General features: G+C 34.5%; 1 protein-coding gene across 5 annotated transcripts in view; it reads right to left on the minus strand.

Annotated features, from left to right (window-relative positions):
* The window catches only part of ACSS1 (acyl-CoA synthetase short chain family member 1), a 39,804-nt gene that overhangs the window by 1,799 nt on the left and 16,693 nt on the right, over positions 1-21,312 (minus strand). For all 5 annotated transcript variants that reach the window (XM_039320881.1, XM_039320883.1, XM_039320882.1 and 2 more), the window contains 11 exons: positions 20,805-21,004; positions 20,269-20,444; positions 19,581-19,733; positions 18,617-18,764; positions 14,302-14,439; positions 13,848-13,940; positions 9,292-9,404; positions 7,077-7,203; positions 3,640-3,767; positions 2,368-2,431; positions 1,532-1,650 (listed from right to left, as the gene is read on the minus strand). In XM_039320881.1, the coding sequence (XP_039176815.1) occupies positions 1,532-1,650; positions 2,368-2,431; positions 3,640-3,767; positions 7,077-7,203; positions 9,292-9,404; positions 13,848-13,940; positions 14,302-14,439; positions 18,617-18,764; positions 19,581-19,733; positions 20,269-20,444; positions 20,805-21,004 (1,459 nt within the window). The remainder of the gene's footprint in view (positions 1-1,531; positions 1,651-2,367; positions 2,432-3,639; positions 3,768-7,076; positions 7,204-9,291; positions 9,405-13,847; positions 13,941-14,301; positions 14,440-18,616; positions 18,765-19,580; positions 19,734-20,268; positions 20,445-20,804; positions 21,005-21,312) is intronic.

Raw genomic sequence — 21,312 nt, forward strand, 5'->3', positions numbered from 1 at the left:
ATTTTTATTCTCAGACATCAGCATTCTCAAGGATTAAGTAGAGGAAGCTTCTGGTCTTGGTTAGAGTCTCCTCTTTCCAAGCTAGGGATTAGGGATATTATAATAATTAGCATAATTATTATAAAATGGAAATACTAGTTTGGCTCTTTGGTTATCTTTTCCTGGTTTTTTTCCTAATCTGAGAAGACTAGGATAATCCCCCAAGTTAGTGAAGTACAACACCCTAAGGCAAAATGGCTTCCAATAATGAAATGTTGGCAATGTGCATCTTTCACTACATAAATGAATCGGAGGGTGAACTCATTAATGAGAAGCTTCATGTAATTTAAGCAAAGCAAAAAAAACCCACAAGAATTCTAGAAGTGAAACTGTTTTCCAGCTAAGGAAAGGTCACCATCACTGCTACAGAATTGCAAAACAACTGAAATGGACATCCATGGGGGGAAAGGGGTGTCAAAAACATCAAGATGGCAATTGCAACCTCATGATTAAAGCCACCATTTCCACAGTCCCTGGCCTCAACCCAGATCCCTGATAGTAAGGCATCTGTACAATAAGAGCTATAAATTCTACTATCTAATATCATTCTTATATGTGGTGCACTTTTTAAAGATTTTTTTAAAATAGCTTAAGACACTAACAGTTCAGATACGCTGGGAAAGTTTTCCATTTCAAAAGTGTTCTAAGGAAGGACATTTAAATGCTTCAGTCTGCAGTTTGGAATAAAGATCAAATATTAACTGAAATCCTATTGGAGTAGAGACACTGCAGTTACTCTTTCAGGACAGCCCTCCCCAAAGCTATAAAATTCACCACCACTACAGAATTCTATGCTATCCCTCAAGTTATCTTCCTCTCTCTTATGTATAGTTGCTATTATTTTAATAATATACATAAAGGCACTTCATCAGTATTTCCATGTCCCATATTTAAATATACCCAGAAGGGAGAGAAGGCTACCATTACCCCTAGTCAACATTGATAATAGCAGATTTTCATTACAAGAAATCATGGTTTACTAAAATTAAAAAAAGATTGTCCATTTGAACTGGAATGCTTATATAAAACAATCATTGTTTTAATATTAAATATTTTACTTACATTTATATGCCACCCATTTCACTATCCAAAGTGACTCTGGGTGGCTAGAAATGGCATGAAAGCATAAAGATAAGCACATTAAAACAATAAAATTAACTATTAAATAAACTTTAAAAACCAAGAGCACAAATGGAATGGAGGTGGGCTTATGTCTCTCACTCAACCAACCACTTCCAGCATAGCACACTCCAGTTGAAGGCAACCAAGCCAACAGGCAAAGTTAGGTTTTAAGGCCCTTCTGGAAAGCCATAAAGGAGGAGGTAGATCTCACTTCCAGTGGCAAGATGTTCCAGAGGGCAAGGACCACAGTAGAGAAGGCTCTTCTCCTACATCTGTTAGCTGAAATTCCTTGGTCATATCCCATAAACAATGAAGAGATTATTTTCAGATGTTTTTCCTTATAAAAAATGTATAATATTGAAATACTTACTAGAACATGTTCAGGAACAGCATATTTTGCTATCTTGGTAGCAACTATTGCCTTTACCTCTTTGATAATTATATCTTTATCTGCCATGTCATCTTTTAACACTATGAAAGCTAATGCAACTGGAAAAAAGGAATACATTTATTATTTATTTGATTTTTTAACTCCACCTTTATTACTTTGTAAATAATTCATGACCCTGAACATATATAATGCTACTACTGCTGCTTCCCCCCCCCCAGAACAACAACCCTATGAGGTGGGTTGGGCTAAGAGAGAGACTGGATCAAATTCATCTTGCTGGCTTTCATACCTAAGCTGGTACTAGAATTCACAGTCTCCTGATTTCTAGATCAACATTTAACCACTACCCCAAACTGGCTCTTCATTAGCTTTCTACACTCACATTTTCTATATATTGATGCCCGTTAATGTCTATTAATGCATATACAGTAGCTAGATGTAACTTTATCATTATACTAGAGAACAAATATTTTTCAGATTGCACCAAGAATAGTGATCTGGTCTGAGAGCTTTTAGGTCCAACAACCTTTTCACAGTGGTTGAAAAGTAATGCTACTACAGTACTACAATTATTCTGATTCAAAATTTTAAACTTAAATCACATTCCTTTGCAATAGTTTCCATGCATGTAATACATTATAATACCGTTATATATATGCTTTGAAAAAAACATTATTCAAGTATCAGTTTCTGCCAAACATCCTTGTTCATTTTCTCTTCAATTATGTCAGTAAAAGTCCTGACATGAACAAAGCAATTCATAAATATACAGTTAAATGTTTTCCTAATTATTTTAAAACATTTCAGCCTCTTACCTTCTCCTTTGATATCATGAGGATAGCTAATCACAGCTGTTTCTGGAACTGCAGGATGTTCATCCTTTTGAAAAAAAGATGATTTGGAAAGAAATAGTAAACTGATAAATATAGTAATGTATGCAGAAAATATTTAAAATGCAAATATTAATGAAACCTGAAGCCTTTCTTCTGGGTATTATGGATAAACTGACAGAAAAACAACTTGGGACTTTATTTTTATACATCGTAACTGCTGCAAGAACTGCATATGCCAAATACTAAGACTTGAAAAATGGATCCTAAATTGACCAAGCTGGCAGACATGGTGAAATTAACTGTGCTAATTAGAGACAATGGTTTGGACAAGTTTATAAAAGATTGGAGACCATTTGTGGAGTTTCTCTGTGTTAAATACAACAATGGACTGTTAATAGTTTTGAAGATTAGTTTAACTTTTGGGTTACCAGTTAACAGCTTTTTTACAGTGAACAGAAATTGGGTCGATTTGATTGATAGACAACAGAATTTTTATATTTGGGATATTTGTGTGATTTAAAATAGTAATTTAGTAAATATAAATTGGAAAATTTATTAGACTTGTTTCAGTTATATTTATCAACATTCAGTTAGAGTGGACAATGTATGATTAGTGTTAATTGTATATCTGTTACATATACATTTTTTCTTTTTTACCCAGTGTTACTTTTTTTCATCTTGGTTGTAGCTTTTCCTATCTTTTGAAATCAATATAAATTTAAAAAATAGTAAACAAAATAGGCATTGTTCCTGGCATAATGTCAAAGCTTTTGAAAAATTTCTATGAGCTGAGCCAAATCTCAGATTCGTATGTATGCATGGAATTATATATGCATGTAATACAAGCTCACAAATAAGGTGATAAATCTGTGATTATAGACCTATAATGTCACTATAAGTGAAATTCACATATCAGAAACTCTTGTAGGAATATGCCCTGCCATGCAGTCTGTCACAGTTTTAGTAGATACAGGCCTACCAAGCCTTCATTTTGCATAAACTAAAGAAACTTGACTAAATTGATGAACTGTTTCCATTGTATATACTGCATTTGAGTTAATATCAGATGAAAGAACCCACCTATGGTGACTAATCCATAACGGTTGCAAGAGGTCTTTTAGTGCCACACTCAAATCTAAATTAACCATGGGAGCCAGCCATTCAAATCTTCTCATTGTTCTAAATAACTATCTTTCAATTAGTTTAAAAGAGTACATTATTGGAGCCTACTTTTTTTTTTGACCCAATAATTACCATGGCATCTTCAATTTCTGCAGTTCCAAGCCTGTGTCCACTGATGTTTAGAACATCATCCATTCGCCCTGTTAGCTGATAATAACCTTCCTTAGTTCTATAAGCAGCATCTCCTGTGAAATAATATCCTGTGGGAATAATAGGTTTAGTAAATGTGGAGATTCGCTTTTTGTGAAGAGAAAAATATAGTCAACAGACATAGTTCATTATCTCTGGGAAAATAATGTAAATATGTTGCATATCACCACTCGCTGATATGCAATTATAACAGGAGAACATAGCACACTGCATTTATAATACACATCTACTAATTTATCAGAGTATGAAACAAACATTTAATAAGATACGCATTATATGGAAATGTGTGGAATGAATCAGGGAATTCTGGGAGTGGAATTCAGGTGCATTGCAGAAATTGATTCTACCAGAATGTGGTATTGGCTCAGTGTTATCACTTTAGATTCTTGAAAATAAGACAATGTTGGATGCCAGACTTCATTCTGCAGCATGCTGGCTTTCTACTTTTCTTAAATTGAAGTATTTTTAAATATAAAATATAATTGAGACAGGAAATCTGCGGGCAATGATGGATCAGTCAATTGGGAACATTGTTGAGAACCCAGGATGTGTGACAACTTCTATGGAGATTTATTGTGATTAGTCTTCACTTATCAACAGTAATTGGGATTGGAATTTCCATTTCTAAGCAATACAGTCAGAAAACATAACATATGTGACTGTGCCGCTTAGCAATAGCAGTTCCAACAGTCTCCAGTTACTGTCAAGTGAGGACCTCATGGATTCATTAAGCAAAGACCTCATGCGACTGTTATTTCCAATTTCCTGCCAGCTTTCCCACTGACTTTGCCTGGGAGAATCTGAAGGGAAGGTCACAGATTGCAATCATGTGACTGCAGGATGCTGTAAAAGTTGGAAATCCAGGCTAGTTGCCAAGTGTCCAGATTGCAATCATGTTATAATGGCAGTAGTACAACAATCGGAACTTCAAGGGCTAGTCTTAAGAACTGCTTGTACAAGTACCATTGCAAATTCAAATGGTCAATAAACAAGAGGTTGTTAACCAAGGAACACCTGTGTTATTAATATATTGCAACTATTTTGGAATTCAATTCATTTTTATACTTTAGCATTTAGGCCCGTATGAATGATAAAGTAAGAAAATTTGCAAAGATATTTCAGAAAGTTTATTCAATTAACATCTGTTATGCATGTAAAAGTGTGCATGAATACTTCTTTGGTGTACAGACTGTTGCTACACTATTTTTAAATGGTGCAAAGAAAGTATAACATAACTGATAAACAGAAAATTCAACTCGCCAAAAAGACAAATCTTCAAATAGCTAAAAAAGTTAAATATTTAGGTATCTATCTTACGGTGAAATATTCATTACTAAAAGAAGATAACTATGAGAGACTAATAAAACAAATAAAAATCAACCTGGAAAAATGGGAAAATCTCCAATTATCATTGTTAGGAAGAATAGCGATTGTTAAAATGAACATTTTACCAAAGCTAATTTTTTTTTTATTTCAAACAGTTCCTGTAAAGCTGGGTAAGAAATTTTTTGACAATTTAAAGGCAATGATATTAAGATTTATATGGCAAAGAAAGAAAGCAAGAATTAAATGTAAACTTCTACAAGACTTGAAAGAGAGAGGAGGTTTTGGACTTCCTGATTGGAGACTTTATTATCAAGCAACTACTTTGCTTTGGCTTAAAGAATGGATTACTCTGAGAAATAAGTGAATTCTCTATTTAGAGGGATATGACCTTCAACTAGGCTGGCATGCCTTTTTATGGTATGAGAAAGCTAAAATACATAAGTACTTTCAAAACCATGCTATAAGAAATGTTTTACTCTCTGAATGGGAGAAAGTTAGACACAAAATGTATATGAAAATTCCTGAGTGGCTTTCAACGATGGAAGCATTTGCTTATCCGAATCTGATTAATTATGATAAACTTGTTAGTTATAAAGACATTTTGGATAAGGATGGAAAACTCAAAGAACATGAAGGAAGAAAAATGTAAATAAGAAATAACAGGGCACTAAGGACAAATATTCTAAAGAAGAATAAGGGGGGAAATATAAATAATAGATTACCGTTACGCAATCGCTGTAAAAAAAGGGAGAGGAGTATATATTGTGTGTGTATGTGTGTTATGTTTTGCTTTGTTTTGTTGGTTAAAAAAAAAACCAAGGTATTGACTTAACATGGTGGTCTATTTGCAAATTCAAACAAGATATGAAAAAGACATAAAAACAATGGGATTTTACAAAGAGCTGACTCCACTTGATAAAATACTTTTAAAAACAGATGAACATTTGATTAAGGAGCTTTATAAATACTTATTAAATTGGAAGATGGAAGAAGAACAAGTAAAAGAGACAATGATAGTATGGGCGAAGAACTTTGGATATTCTATAGAATTAGAAGACTGGCAAAAACTGTGGGATAAAAATATTAAACTTACTAAAGCAGTAACATACAAAGAAAACTTATATAAAATGTTTTATAGATGGCATATGACACCAGTTCGCTTAGCGAAAATGTTTAAAAATTTATCGGATACATGTTGGAAATGTAAGCAAAAACCGGGTACTTATTATTATGCCTGGTGGACATGTTCTATTGCAAAAAAATATTGGTCTAAGATTCATAGATGGTTAGAAAAGATGATGAAAATCCAGATAGAATTTAAACCAGAACTGTTCCTGTTAGGTATATTAAGACTTCACTACGGCAAAGAAAATGATTATTTAATATTACATGTATTGACAGCTGCAAGAATAGTATTCGCCCAATTTTGGAAAAATGAAAACCTACCATCAGACCAGATTATAATTTTGAAAATCCTAGATTGTGCAGAAATGGACAGATTAACGTTAGAGATGAAGGAGAAAGAGGATTCAATCTTCTATAAAACCTGGGGAAAATTTTATCAGTGGGTTGAAACACTTTAGAATAAGAAGAGATTTTAGAGCTTTATTATATTAAGTATTAAGCTTGATGATTGGAAATAGTTGCTATGCTATCAACTATGTTAATTATTTAAAGGAATATTACTGTTTTACCGAAAGTCAGTTGTAACTATACCGATTGATTCTTATAAATGTCTAGTATTATATAAACAATAACACTCAATATGAAGACTCGGACGACAGTTTGTTCGCTGAATCATGTACTTACTATAGCTATCCACACCCTGTCCCCTTTATCCCGATTTTCCTGTATCCCACCCCGATCCCACCTTTTCCCTACCCATATAAAATCTAATAAAATATATTTTTTTAAAAAAAGAAAGTATAACATAACAATATAGCTATTGTCAATGTACTAAAAACTGCACTTAATATAAAGCATCAACTTCAGTGCATTACTTCAACCAACATTACTTTCTCATCATTCTTCACCTGGGTAAGCATTGAAATAAGCTTCTACAAAACGTGGATGGTCTTCATAGATAGTTCGTGCTATACCAGGCCAGGGTTGTGCAATGCAGAGAGCACCAGAGATATCATTGCCTTCTAAAACTTTTCCCTAGGAAATCAAGTAAAAAACTTCTCTCAATCCATCAATAAAAGAGAATTTCCCCAGAAATTGAATTTAATTTCATATTTATTCTTTCTGTTAATACTTTGTTCAAACCCTTGATAAAGACAATGAACTCAATATGCCTGCAAGCACAGGTAGTCCTTTGTTGAGTGACTGCATTGTTTTAGCAACCATTTGCAATCACACCAGTGATAAAATGTAACACAACTAATCCTTGCATTTATAATCTTTGCAGATCTGTAAAGCAAAGGAAAGCTGAAGTAAGATAGAAGTAAGAAAGCTGAAATAAGCATAGTCAGGGTTTCAATTAGAAACCACTTCACTTAACAACCAAGTTGCCAGTCCCAACTGTGGTTGCTAAACAAGGACTCCTGTATAAATAAAGAAAATTTTTGTGGTGGATAGAAGGGAAAGGATGGGCATTTAGAACTGACAAGCACAGAGCTTCCTCTCTGAAGGACCTCCCTGACAGTTTCCCAGCTGTTCTGATAGAAGACTGTCTCGTGTCTGTGATTAATTATGCGAACATAATTAATTAATTAATTAAGAGCCGAGGTGGCGCAGCAGTTAGAGTGCAGTACTGCAGGCCACTTTAGCTGACTGTGTTCAGCAGGTCAGCGGTTCAAATCTCACCGGCTCAGGGTTTACTCAGTCTTCCATCCTTCCGGGGTAGGTAAAATGAGGACCCAGATTGTTGGGGGCAATGTAAATATATATATACATATACATATACATATACATATACATATACATATACATATACATATACATATACATATACATATATATATATATATATATATATATATATATATATATATACTTGTTTTCTGAGGTTTTCGCGGGTATTTGTATATAGGTCTTTGGTTGTTCGGGTTTTCTCCCGCGTAAAATTGGAAGTGTCTTGGCAACGTTTCGACGAAGTCACATTCGTCATCTTCAGGCTGGTGTTTTTAGCTTCTTGCTTTGAGCAGCAATGTGTGGTTTTAGCTGTTTCTTCCTTTTAACTGCCAGTGAGGGTATGAACTGATTGGATGGGAGCTTGGCTGTGTTCTGATTGGGTGGAGGTGTGTTCTGATCAGAACACAGCCAAGCTCCCATCCAATCAGTTCATACCCTCACTGGCAGTTAAAAGGAAGAAACAGCTAAAACCACACATTGCTGCTCAAAGCAAGAAGCTAAAAACACCAGCCTGAAGATGACGAATGTGACTTCGTCGAAACGTTGCCAAGACACTTCCAATTTTACGCGGGAGAAAACCCGAACAACCAAAGACCTATATATATATATACATATACATATACATACATACATACATACACATTGCTTACTGGTGTACACCGCTTAGAGAGTGCTTGCACTTAAAGCGGTATATAAGTCTCATAAATAAATAAATAAATAAACATTAAAAAGCAAAATATGTTTTCTACATAAATCAATAAAGAACTAATCTAACAATTGAGTGGGAGCAATACATAATACTAATAGTATAATTATAATTATCCCTAATAGTTAATATAACTCACAGTTTAACATTTACATTTTTAAAGTTTAAGAAAATTTTTGAGACAAATATACATTTTGATTGCACAGAAGTCAATGATTTTTCTACCACGGTTTGATTTTAGAAAACTGGTTTAATTTTGATAGACAGCAGGACACATAATTCATATTAGTTTCTTGAAATGAGTACCTATTTATTTCTCAATGTTTTTATCCATACGGCAAAAATTGCACCTCTTTCCATTTCTGACCCTTTTCTGCCTCAGACCTTATTCAGAATAACGCAGGTCCTTCAAGCTACTCTCTAAAAGTTACCTACTGATTTTTGTAAAACCCTTCTTACCAAAAGAAGGTATGGTTAGGTGGTTTAACTCTCTCCATAATCTTTTCAAAGCTGTTCTGGACTTTGGCCTCTACAACTATCATCAGTCTAATAATTATATTTTTTGAATGTTATTAAATGTTTAAAAATATTTAGCAGTTTAGGAACAGTTCAGATCATACTCCTCTCCCTCTATTTTCAATTAAATGTATTTTCAAAATCCAGAACTTTTCAGTATTTTAGCTTACATTCTCGCCCATTAGCACTGGGATGATTCCATAGAAAGGCCGCATTGCTATAGCCGGAATGATCTCAGCTCCTTCTTCTGAAGGCCGAGGAGCAATACAAATGCCACCAGTTTCTGGAATGATAAATCAGAAAGAAACACTACTAAAAATGAATGCAATCTCTGTTTTCTGGGATTAAATGAACATAAGCAACGTTTCTGGACTGAGGGCAGCTTCATTCTCCATAAAGGAAATACCCTTATTTACCCCCACAAAGCCCTAAACTGATTATATTCAACACAATTACATGCACTTAGCAAGTAATTTCAGCCGCAAATGATAAAAATGCAGGGAAATTATGGAATATATTTCCTTGTGTTGTTTTGATAACACTTGTGTTTGCTTAGAAGCGGTTTATGAGACTTATGAGATATAAGTAGTTCAAATTTATAGTTAAATCCTAGATTAATATAGGTACTAAAAATAAGTAGGAAATAAATGCAAACACAAAATTAGGGTTAAGACTAAAAGTAAAACATAAGACTTTAATTAAGCCCCTCCCCCACTGGAGCAAAATCCAAGTTTGTATCCTTGAGTTCCTAACAGACCACAATTCAGAGATCTACCATGAAGCTTTTCATATAGAAAGTCACCGGTCTTGATTTCTAAAATCTGATCAAGCTTTATAGGGATACTGGATTTGATATAGGCTATTGCACTAAGCCTGATCACACTTTTAAAATATATTTATACATAAGAATCTGCATAGTGAATTTCCCCTACCTCTCCCATAATCTCCCTTTCTCTTATCCACTCAAATGGTTTCAAATATATTTGCAAAAACTGATTTGCTAATCTTTATGCATGTTTGAGTTGATTATTTGTGGCATATCACTGCTTCCAAGAGCTATGTTTGAGAAAAATAAGCTGCAATAATTATGCTATTTTTAAACCGAATATAAGATCTACAACTGGCCCAACACCAGGTAATAAATTAATATCCTTGCAAATTCTTTGAAGAATTATTGTTATTCATATCCCCAGAAAATAATAAATCTCACAAGTGGATGCATTTGTTTTTATATCAAGTGATCAGCTTTTGAGAAAATATAGCATTAACTGAAAACATCACTAATTTAGCTAGAACAGTGGTTCTCAACCTTTTTAATGCTGCGACCCCCAACCGGTTGTAAGTCGAGGACTACTCAACCGGTCGTAAGTCGAGAACTACCCAACCGGTCATAAGTCGAGGACTTTCCCTGCCCGGAAGCACCGCACATGCATGGTACCGCCCCCTGCGCTGGCCGAGGTGTAGCTGGCAAGCGGCAGAGAAGGAGCAGGCCGACCACCGGCTGGGCCACCAGCTGGCCCAGCCCAAGGGAGGTAAGGCACCCGCCAGGCTCCACGCACACCAGCAATCCTCCCTGCGCCCGCCGGCCTCCCACCTCCCACCCCTGGCCCTCTTTTACTTACATTTTTAGTAGTTGCTCAGCAGCGAGAGGTGGAAACTTCCAGACAGCTCGCCTTCGCTGCAGACAACTTGCAGCACCGTTTGCAGAATGGGACTTTTGGCAGGCTCAGGAGGGCAGAGACAGCCTGGACAATTCCTATTGGCTTTTGAAAGCCAATAGAATTAGACTCTATTCAAGAGAGTCTATTCTATTGGCTTTCAAAAGCCAATAGAATAAAAGGGAGTAGCACAGCTAAGGAAAAGGGGGAAAAAATGGCGGACTGCGTTGTTTGGCGACCCCCGTGAAATGGTCGTTTGACCCCAAATGGGGTCCCGACCCACAGGCTGAGAACCACTGAGCTAGAAGGACCAACATTATGTTATACGGGAAATTTGAATCAAAATATTCCCAGAAACTAACAGGATTATTTCTGGAAAAGCAATCTTGTAATATTACAAGTAGTCCTAGTTAAACATCCACTTGTTCAGCAATCATTTGAAGTTAGCAAATGATATTGAACAAGGGGGATCTATGACTATCATTTATAGCTGCAGCTGATGCAGCAGCTTCCCTGTGGTCATGTGATCAGAATTCAAGCGCTCAAGCCACATGCAGCATCTCACAGTCACGTGATCACAATTTGAAACCTTCACTGCCAGCTTCCCGCAGGCAAAGTCAATGAGGAAGCTGGCAGGAGATCAGAAACTGTGATTACATGACTATAAGAAGCTGTAACCACATGAGAGTCACCTAACAATCGTAACTTGGATTGCCATTTTAAGTCAGTGTGGTTATGTGACATCACAGTTTATAATCATGTCTCTTATGACAGGTTCCTGGACCAATTTCTATTGGTAAATAAAAGCTACCTGTAATTAGACTTTGCGGGAAGAGTTAGAACGGTGTTTCCCAAACTTGACAATTTTAAGGCATGAGGACTTCAACTCCCAGAATTCCACAGCCAGCAACGCTGGCTGTGGAATTCTGGGAGTTGAAGTCCACATGCCTTAAAATTGTCAAGTTTGGGAAACACTGAGTTAGAACAAGAAAAAAGCAAAAAAATAATATTTCTTTCTTCCCTATGCATAATCTAATGATGTTTTTGAGTCAAATATTTGATTTTATTAAAGTGTATGTCTCTGTGTGTATGTAAGTATGCTAACATTTCTCCTGGAAAATCACTCTTAGAACAGCTTTCAAAAATCTGTAACTTGCCAGAGGATTTCATGCAGCCTTTCACCTAATTACAAAAGTCGTATTTAAGTGATCAGTTCATATCTCTGGTAATTATTATCTGTCACCTTCTTTATAAGCAGTGTCTTGGAGGAAGAAATGTCACAAAGAGAAATGACAAAGTTAGAGAGAAAAGGGGGGAAAATATAATAGAGGTGATCCTGCTCACTTCTTGCATTGGCCAAGAGTTTCTCCAGACCAGTCTTTCTTCTCTCTGGCAACTACCATATACTTTCCAAGTAAAAAAACTCCTCCAACTCCTTATAAGAGACTAATATTTACATCTGTCAAATTCAGCAAGAAACACATCCCTAATTTTCTCCCTGGAGTTTGCTTGCTACAAGTAAGTGGCACCCTGCCATGCCATGAAATTCAATGGTAATGACAGAGGCTCCAAAGCCACATTAAAGAATGAAGTTCATAAGTTGATGATTGTGCATATTTCCCTAATTTGGTGTAATGGTAGTTAAAAGATCACTTACATGTGTGTGAGCTTGCCAAAGAATCAATACTGGAAATTTTACTTGTTCTACCATATTGTCACCTTATACTAGAAAGGTTTTTTTTCATGATGAATTCATATTTTGGGAATTTTCTCGTCACGGAGATATATATGTATTATCTCAAGATTGATGGCATAAAAATCTGAACATTTATTTCAATCTTCCATTCAATATTTAAAAATACTATGCATTGGGGTCTTATTCTTAACTGTATTTTCACATTTTGAATTCTTTTAGGCTGAACTGTCTTCAAATTGTTAGCTTATTTATGTTCGGCTAAGCAACTCTACATGAACAGAAAAGAGTTAATTGCAGCAGCTAATACCATGTTAATATGTGCAAGTTGGTGATTGTGAGATTCTGGAAAATTCTATTAACCTTGCTCAGTTTGTTGACCCTGTTATTGTTCCTTCATTTTCTCTCATGGTATGTGATCACACAGAATATTTTTCTCCTATCGTATGAATGTAAGTAAATGTTTGCTTATATGAAGATGGTGTAATTTTTTTAAGCGGTTCAGTTGGCTCAAGGAGGGGAAAAGAGAACAAAAGAAATAAAAATAAAAAGCGGAGCTGAAGCCAGTTAAAAGCAGTAATCACAAGACTGTCCAATAATTTTGGTTCTTTGCCATACCTTTTGCTGCATAGAATAACTTATACCATACAAAGACACTAGCCAAAAGCAGAAAAGAGACAGACTGTGGCTCAATAAGGAATGGAGGGGAAAAGTCAAGAATGACATAAAGCTAAAAAGGGGAAGTCTGGGAGAAAGAAAAGGAACCTGCTTCTGAATAGTAAGGCTTAAAGAAATACAGTTGTAGCCCTTGAGGTGAGATTTTAAAGAGCAAAAAGCAGATTATATATGAACATACTCAGAAAGATTGTTCAAAATTCAGAAGTCATTAGAAAAAAATGAACATAAGATTTTTCAGAAATTAAATCTTATTACAGATAATACAGTTACAGGAAACCAGATCAGATAGGGTAATGTTTCTTAGCCTATTTCTATGTTACAGCTAAACATAGCATCATATTTTAACTATTTTGAGTTAGACATTGCATTTCTTTTTTCATTGTCATAAACCTATCTAGAACCCAAGGCCCAGAAATTCCTATTTGTAAAATTTATGTGTTTTAAAAACGTATTTCACACAATTCTTTTACTGAAGATCATAAACATAAATGAAATAAATGTGCAGTACATATACAAAGCATGAATGTAAATGAATGCAATTCAGAACTTCTTAAGAAGATACACATGTAATTATTTTATTTTGGGGAAAAATGCCACAATTATCAATCTGCAAAATCTTTAGCAACCTTAATGTCTGAAACCAGGCTAGACTGTTACTTTTGTGGTGATATTTTTCCATTCGCTATATTGATTTTACCTGTTTGCCACCAAGTGTCCACAAGGGTACACCTTTTGTCTCCTACCACACTGTAGTACCAGTGCCAAGCTTCATGATTTATTGGTTCTCCCACTACAATTCAAAACAGCAAAATAAATAATTATGATATTTACAGTATTAAGGATATTTTATAGCTGGTAACAAAGCAACTTAACTTGAAGAGTGGTTAAAGAAACTGGGTGTGACCAATCCTACAAGATAAAAAACTGACAGAAAGATAACCTGCTGACACTACTCAATGCTATGAATTCTTTTTGTAAAAAAAAAAAAAAGAATAACAGAAAGAAATAACAGAGAGTGACCTCTATGGTTTTTGCAAGAATCACTGAAAAGAAAAAGAATTTTTCTGCAAAAGGCACAGTTTTCCTTGCATAGAAAACTAGCAAATGCCTTGATTTTAAATAGACATAAAATTTAGTTTGTCCATTCTCACCTGATCCAAGAGTAGTAAGAGAAGATCTGTCATATTTCTTCACATATTCATCACCATACTTCAGCAACAAACGTAATGCAGTTGGAGCACAATAAAACTGGTTAATTTTTAATCTTTCCACAGTTTCCCAATAGCGACCTTAAAACAATATATATTAAGAAGTAAGCTCCAGAAGTCTTATAAGCTCAGAATATTTCATATTAAATGAGAATGAATATCTGGAACACATACACATTTTGAAATACACAACTACCCCCTTATTTTAAACCTTCAAATTTAAATAGTAAAGAAAAATAAATTGTCACAATTAAATACAACTGAAAAAATACTGTGTCTGTGTTTCACATTATTTTGAAGTATCAGGAGATGGCAGCACCTGGCTGATTTTTTTCTGGGCTCAGAAGCTAATGACCATAAACTTAAAATACTTGGGTGGCAGATCCCAAAGGAATATTAGTGAGGGAAGTTGAAGAGACATTTTGGAAGAAAACAGAGGCAAGAAATGTGAGAAAGATGGAATAACATTAGAAGATGAAAATTTGATAATTCAGATTAAAGATCAGAATCAGGCTCATATAAAAAGAATTTATAATGTGTTAATAGAATTAGATTCGGAAACAGAATTGGTCAAAGATTGTATGATTAAATGGGCTCAGAATATTCAGGAACCGATTCCATTGGATTTATGAGAGATAATTTGGATTAGAAATGTTAAATTTACACAAGCCCAAAATTTGAGGGAAAATTTTTATAAAATGTTTTATAGGTGGCATTTAGATCCTAAAAAATTATCTTGTATGTATTCTAACTTACAACCCAAATGTTGCAGGTGTGGTAATACTGATGCAACTTATTTTCATGTTTGGTGGAATTGTAAAAAGGTTAAGGCTTTTTGGACTATGATTTGGTGGAATATTCAAAAGATTTTTAAAAGGAAGATAAAGTTTACTCCTCAATTATTTTTATTGGGTATTTTTATGGATTTAGATGTTAAAGAAACTATTTTAATGTTAGAATTTATTAACTGCAGCAAGGTTATTAGTAGGTTTATATTGGAAGAAAGATTCATTGCCTATCTTAGAAGAATGGATACTTAAGGTTTCTAATTTAGCAGAAATGGCTAAAATTTCTGCTTATTTAAAGGATCATACACAAGAAAGATATATTATGGTATGGAGAAGATGGATAGATTATATTCAGAATAAATATGGAACTCAAAAGTTCCATTTATTTTATGATTAAAATTTTATAACAAATGTTTTATAAGAGATTTGTTTATACTATCATGATGTTAAAGTTTAAGGGGAGTTAAGGGTTAAATATGAATTTGTTTATTATATAATATTTTTAAAGTTATGTTGATTTTGTTTATTTTGTTATTAATAACCCTGTATTCTGCTCTGGGAAGTGAGGGGGGGTGGGGGGGTGGGGGGTGGGGAGGTAAGTAGGTTAGATAATAGAATTAAAGTAAGATATAGATAGGGTAAATTATGAGAGAGGTGTTGCTGTATCCGAAGAGGGATGAGAGTGGAGGAGGAAGGGTAGGGAGGAAGTAGAATGGTAAGAGGAGAGGGAGAGGGGAGAGAGGTGAGGGGAGGTGAGAAAGAGGAGGGAAGTAAGGGAGAGTGTTAGAGAGGGTGGATACAGTTTGGGGGGAGGTGGGCAAGCAACACCTATGGTTATGTGTATGAATTTATTTTATTTTGTTAATTGTGAATTTTTATATTTATGTAATTGATAAATGGAAAATAAAACTTTTAAATAAAAAAAGAAATGTGAGAGCTTAACTTTTATTCATCAAAATAGCTTTTAAAAGCTATTGAATAAAAAGCTTCTTCAAACTGAGCTCAGATCTCCAAGTCAAAGTGAATTTTAATTTAATTAATTCTGCCCAAAAATCTGATTAAAATTCAGATTGAACTTTGGCTATAAGTATTTTTATAATTTATTTATCTCAGTGGTCTAATGTGTATTTTTGAGTTGCTGAAGCAAATCAATATATTATATCTTAAATATTTTGTATAATTCAGATTTTAGGCCTGAACAATTCATCTACTAATTTATACAAGGATGACATAACTCTTTAATCAGACCCAAATAAGGACTTTTGGCATTTCATTTATATTTTCAAAAAGTGTAGCAATAAGTTTATTGTGTACAATCCAACTCTTAAGACTAAAATTTACTCTTTGGCCGTGCATGCTATCTTTTCATTACAAGTTCAGTTGAAAATATTTTGGGCTGTTTTGTAATTGCTGCATCGTCCATAACAATTTGCTGTATTCTGGCCCTGTTTTGACCATCCACACTTTCCATCTTTAACCATGAAAAATAATTGGTGCACTGCTGCATAGTGAAAGGAAGGCTCTGGGAAGCCAAAAATAGCACTGCTATCTAATACAGCTGAAAACATCAGATTGGAGAAGGCAAAAAGAAAACAAAACAGAAAGCAGTCCCAGAGCAATAGAGCCAAAAATCCCCTTCACATTGCTAAAAAAAGAAGGCCAAAAGCAGCCCAGATAAACATTAAAAAAAAAACATCTTAGTGCTGAGGTGGGGGGGGGAACCACATAGGACTTTTTGGTGCATTGCAGCTCTGTGGCTGGTTTTCACTTTTTTTTGTGCAGCGCAAAGTGGTTTTTTGGCATCACAGTGCTGGGGTTTCTTTTGGCCTTTTTTCCTCTCCTGCAGCAAAAACACAGCTCAGCCCAGCCAGCAGCCAGGTCAGCATTGACAGCAGCAGCCACAGCAGCAAGATGACAAAGGTTAACAGCTAAGACAGCAGAGGGCAGGGAGCCAAAAGGGCATAGATGGGGGGGGGAGGGAGAGACAGGTAGGTGCAGTAATTGAAACAACCCTGCAGTTATAAGGGCAGGCAGGCTGCCAAGCACCTATATTTTGATCATGTGACCATAAGACACTGCAACAACCATAACTTCAAGCATCTGTTGGATGTCTCTTCGTTTAGGACTGCTGAAAACTTAGAACTGTCGTTAAGTCAAGGATTTCCTATACTATTTGACACAGCAGTCTTCTAGTAGCAAACTAGAGAGAGAGATGCAAACCCCTTTTTAGATCAAATAAAATTAAAGGAAAGGAGGGGGAAAGCACATTGAGACTTACAAGATTTTGTTACAATAGAAGTAGTACTGACCTACATGCCACTGATTTCTTAGTCTACTTTACTTCATAGGGCTGACACCTCCAAAACAATCCTAGTTATTACGGTAATATTCCAGCGTGCCCCAATTTGTACATTTAAGGTACATTTCTGGGGAACCTTTTCTAAAAAGCAGTGTGAATTCTTGTCTTTTTCTTATTTGATATCTGTACATTTTCTGATATATAGGCTTTAAAACAAATAATCCCCAATGTCAATTCTTTTTTTAAAAAAAAATATCAATACTGCTATTTCCATACAATTTCCAATGAGGATACAGTCTCAAGAGTTTTGGCTGGGGAAAGATTAACTAGTATCAGTACACTTTATTTGATGCTAGAATTCGTTGTACTTCAAGGTCCAGTTGGAATAGAATATCCAAATTTTCCACAGTGGAATCCAGAGTGAAAAATAATTTATATCCCCAAATATGGCATAGCCGCTACAAAGAGGAAGGAAAACTATCCCCCCCCCCAAAAGCAAATGTTAAACCTTTACTGAATCAAATAATTTCCTATCCACAGAAAGTCAATCTGGATGTTACCCAGGTTAATAATATAAGAAACCTAATGTCATACTTATCACATACAGCAATCATAATAACCAAAATATTTAGAAAAAGATCCTTTTCAATATCTGGCTTCTCTTGATTTTGTGTTGTTAGCTTTAATTTATTTTCATTTTTTTATTTCATATGGCACGAGTATTCAAGAAAGAAGAAAGGGCTGAATAAAAAGCAATACATACGCAGACTTGCTCTCTACTGAAAACTAAGTATACTAAGGTTGCAGCAGGATGGTTTTTTTTTACACTTTTAAATCCCACCTTATTATTTTTATAAATAACTCAGGGTGGTGAACATACCTAATATACCTTCCTCTTATTTTCTCCACAACAACTCTGTGAGATGAGTTGGGCTGAGAAAGAGTGACTATCCCAAAATCAGCCAGCTGGCTTTCATGCCTAAGGTGGGATTAGACTTCAGAATTTCCTGGATTTTAGTCTGATGCATTAACCACTAGACCAAACCGGCCCTATATGGAGAAGCAAGTGGTTAACCTTTAAAGCTTCACAAGAAAGAAATGATTGTATCATGACTAATTGCCCTTTTTTATGTCCACTGCTGTTTCTATACGTTATATTTAAAAATTCTACCTGGATCTGGATAAACAGGAGTACTTTCAAACAAAACTGTGGTGCTTCCGTTGCAAAGTGGTCCATATACAACATAGCTGTGTCCTGTGATCCAACCAATATCTGCTACACATCCAAAAATGTCATCTTGTTTGAGGTCAAAAACATGCTATAAAAACAATATAGCTGGTTAGAATCAGTGTATACTAATGAAAAATTATTACGATCAAGAAATACTTGTCAGTAGTCAAGTATTCTTCCTTTTGTGAAGAAATAAATCAATCACAAATTCAGGCAAATCACTTTTCATGGCTTCCTATCATGGATTCAGAATTTAAACCTTGTATGAGGAAATGTCCTCCACCATTAATTACAGAATAAACAGAGATTTTGTTATCTGCTATTTTATTAGATGAAAGCAATTTCAAGTAACATTCTTCCTACAATTTATCATTCTTTCTTTCTTTGAATAGTAAAGTATATATAAAAATCTATTATGAGATATACGGTATAATTAACCAACCTTGTAACAGGTGCATTTGCCTTGAAATTTGGCCAAATAGCCCTATTTTTTTAAAATGTAGCATTCCAAAATTAAATTAAAAAGTCTGCTTGAGAATTATGTTTTAGATTAGATCTGCTTGTGTATAATTTTTAGGGCTCTGCAGCAATCCAAATTCAAAGGAGGAAAAATGACTTAAGAGCATATGATTAAAGAGGATGTATCTTCTCCAGATATGCAGCTTTTTAAAGAAATTGCCCACAGATACTTTGTGAACACCTTTGTATATTCTGCATCACCCTTTTCTCCTCAAATCTAGATTGTTGCCTAGCTATAATACATTTCATACTAGCTGAGAAATCATTTTTTAGCCTCACATCATATTCAAAATGTCCAACTCTGCCAAATTTCATTATCCATGTGATTTGCACACGATTGACAGTACTAATGTAAAAAAAATAAAATCAAGGATTCTACTGATACCTTATGTGTTATGGCAGTATAAAGCAGATAGCCAGCCTGGGTATGAACAATTCCTTTAGGTTTTCCTGTGCTTCCTGAAGTATAAAGCATAAAAAGCATATCCTCACTGTCCATAATTTCAGAAGGACAAACCAATGCTTCCTTAGCCATCTCCTAAAAAAAGCATTTTTTTAAATTGACAATTAAATGAAAAGTGGAGCAATAGTATATTAAATATTCTCAAATACATACCAGAGGTAAGTTTTTCCTTCTTCAATATTTTTCACATTTCACAAAGAAATAACAAGTGCACAATGCTATTTTAGCATTTAAAGCACCAAAGGCAATGATTATTTGAAAACTCAATTTAAAATTCAGGTTCCATGCCTTGAATGGTATAAATTAGATGTTCAGGAATACTGAATTCAATACTTCTCCTGGAATCATGGCCATGAATTTTATATATATATTACATAGTAAAAAAAACTATTGTATACTCTTATCCAAAGATATTTTATTTTGCTTCAGCAAGTCACATTCCTTTTGGATTCATAAGTATTCATAAAAATAATAGGTTTGGCATACAATTGCTAAAAGTGTGAGCTAGAACAGAGAAATAAAAGCATCATACAACGTATTTTATCAGCTTCATTCATTTTCAATTTGATTGGAATTTATCTGATTAGAAACACGAACACGATGAACCTACTTCTTCAAGGAGAATATCATGACTGCATGTATGGATTTTGCTGTCAGTTCTCTGGGCTACAAAGACACACTTGACACTTGGACAGTTCTTTACAGCTTCATCCACGGTGTTTTTCAGTTCTAGGATCCGTCCTCCTCTGATTCCCTGGTTACAGGTGATCACTGCTTTACATTTAGCTAGCAAGAAAAATAATTTATAGAGACAGCAAATTTTAATTTATTCCTCTGTTTTGCATCATAATCTAATAAATAAAAATAAATAGCACATAATATATTGTAAGTCATCAAATCCTATATAGTAGTTGAAATGCTCAGGATTGTTTTTCTGCTACAGGAAAAAAAACCCAAAATACAGTTACGGAAGTAGAATGGCATGTAAAAGCTTATGAAGATTTCTTGCATACAACAAATTATCAGTCCAACAACTGGTCTATTGTTGACGTGTTGGTTTTCTAATGAAAAAGTTGCATTTACCTGCAATAACAAAGCAATCCATGAATTATTATCTAAAAAAATTTTTTTCTAAAAATTACTTACCATCATTTATTCTCCCTGCTAAAGATTCTGCACTGAATCCAGCAAATACAACTGTATGAACAGCACCAATTCTGGCACAAGCCAACATGGCAGTCACTGCCATTGGAGATACAGACATATAGATAGCAACTCGGTCTCCCTTTTTTATACCATTTCTCTTTAAGGTATTAGCAAGGCGACAAGTCATGTCCAAAAGTTCCCTACAATGTAGAAACAAATGCCTTGTCATTTTGTTTAACTTTATAAATATTATATTTCAATCTACAAAAAAAATCCAGATAAATATTTATCAAGCAAACTTAAACATAAATCTAATTCATTTAAGTTCAGCTTTGCAGACTTAATTTCTACTCTTTACCAAGATAATCATAAATTAAACAAGCACTGTTACAATAGCAACAATTTTAGAAACAATTTAAAATGCAAAGATATTACAAAAACAACTTTTAGATATAATAATAATTTGCATAACTAAACTTGCTGAGTTAAAAAAAACTAGTTGAATTTC

This window comes from Crotalus tigris, unplaced genomic scaffold, assembly GCF_016545835.1.
Source record: "Crotalus tigris isolate CLP2741 ecotype Arizona unplaced genomic scaffold, ASM1654583v1 scf7180000023713.2527936, whole genome shotgun sequence".
Classification (NCBI taxonomy): Eukaryota; Metazoa; Chordata; class Lepidosauria; order Squamata; family Viperidae; genus Crotalus; species Crotalus tigris.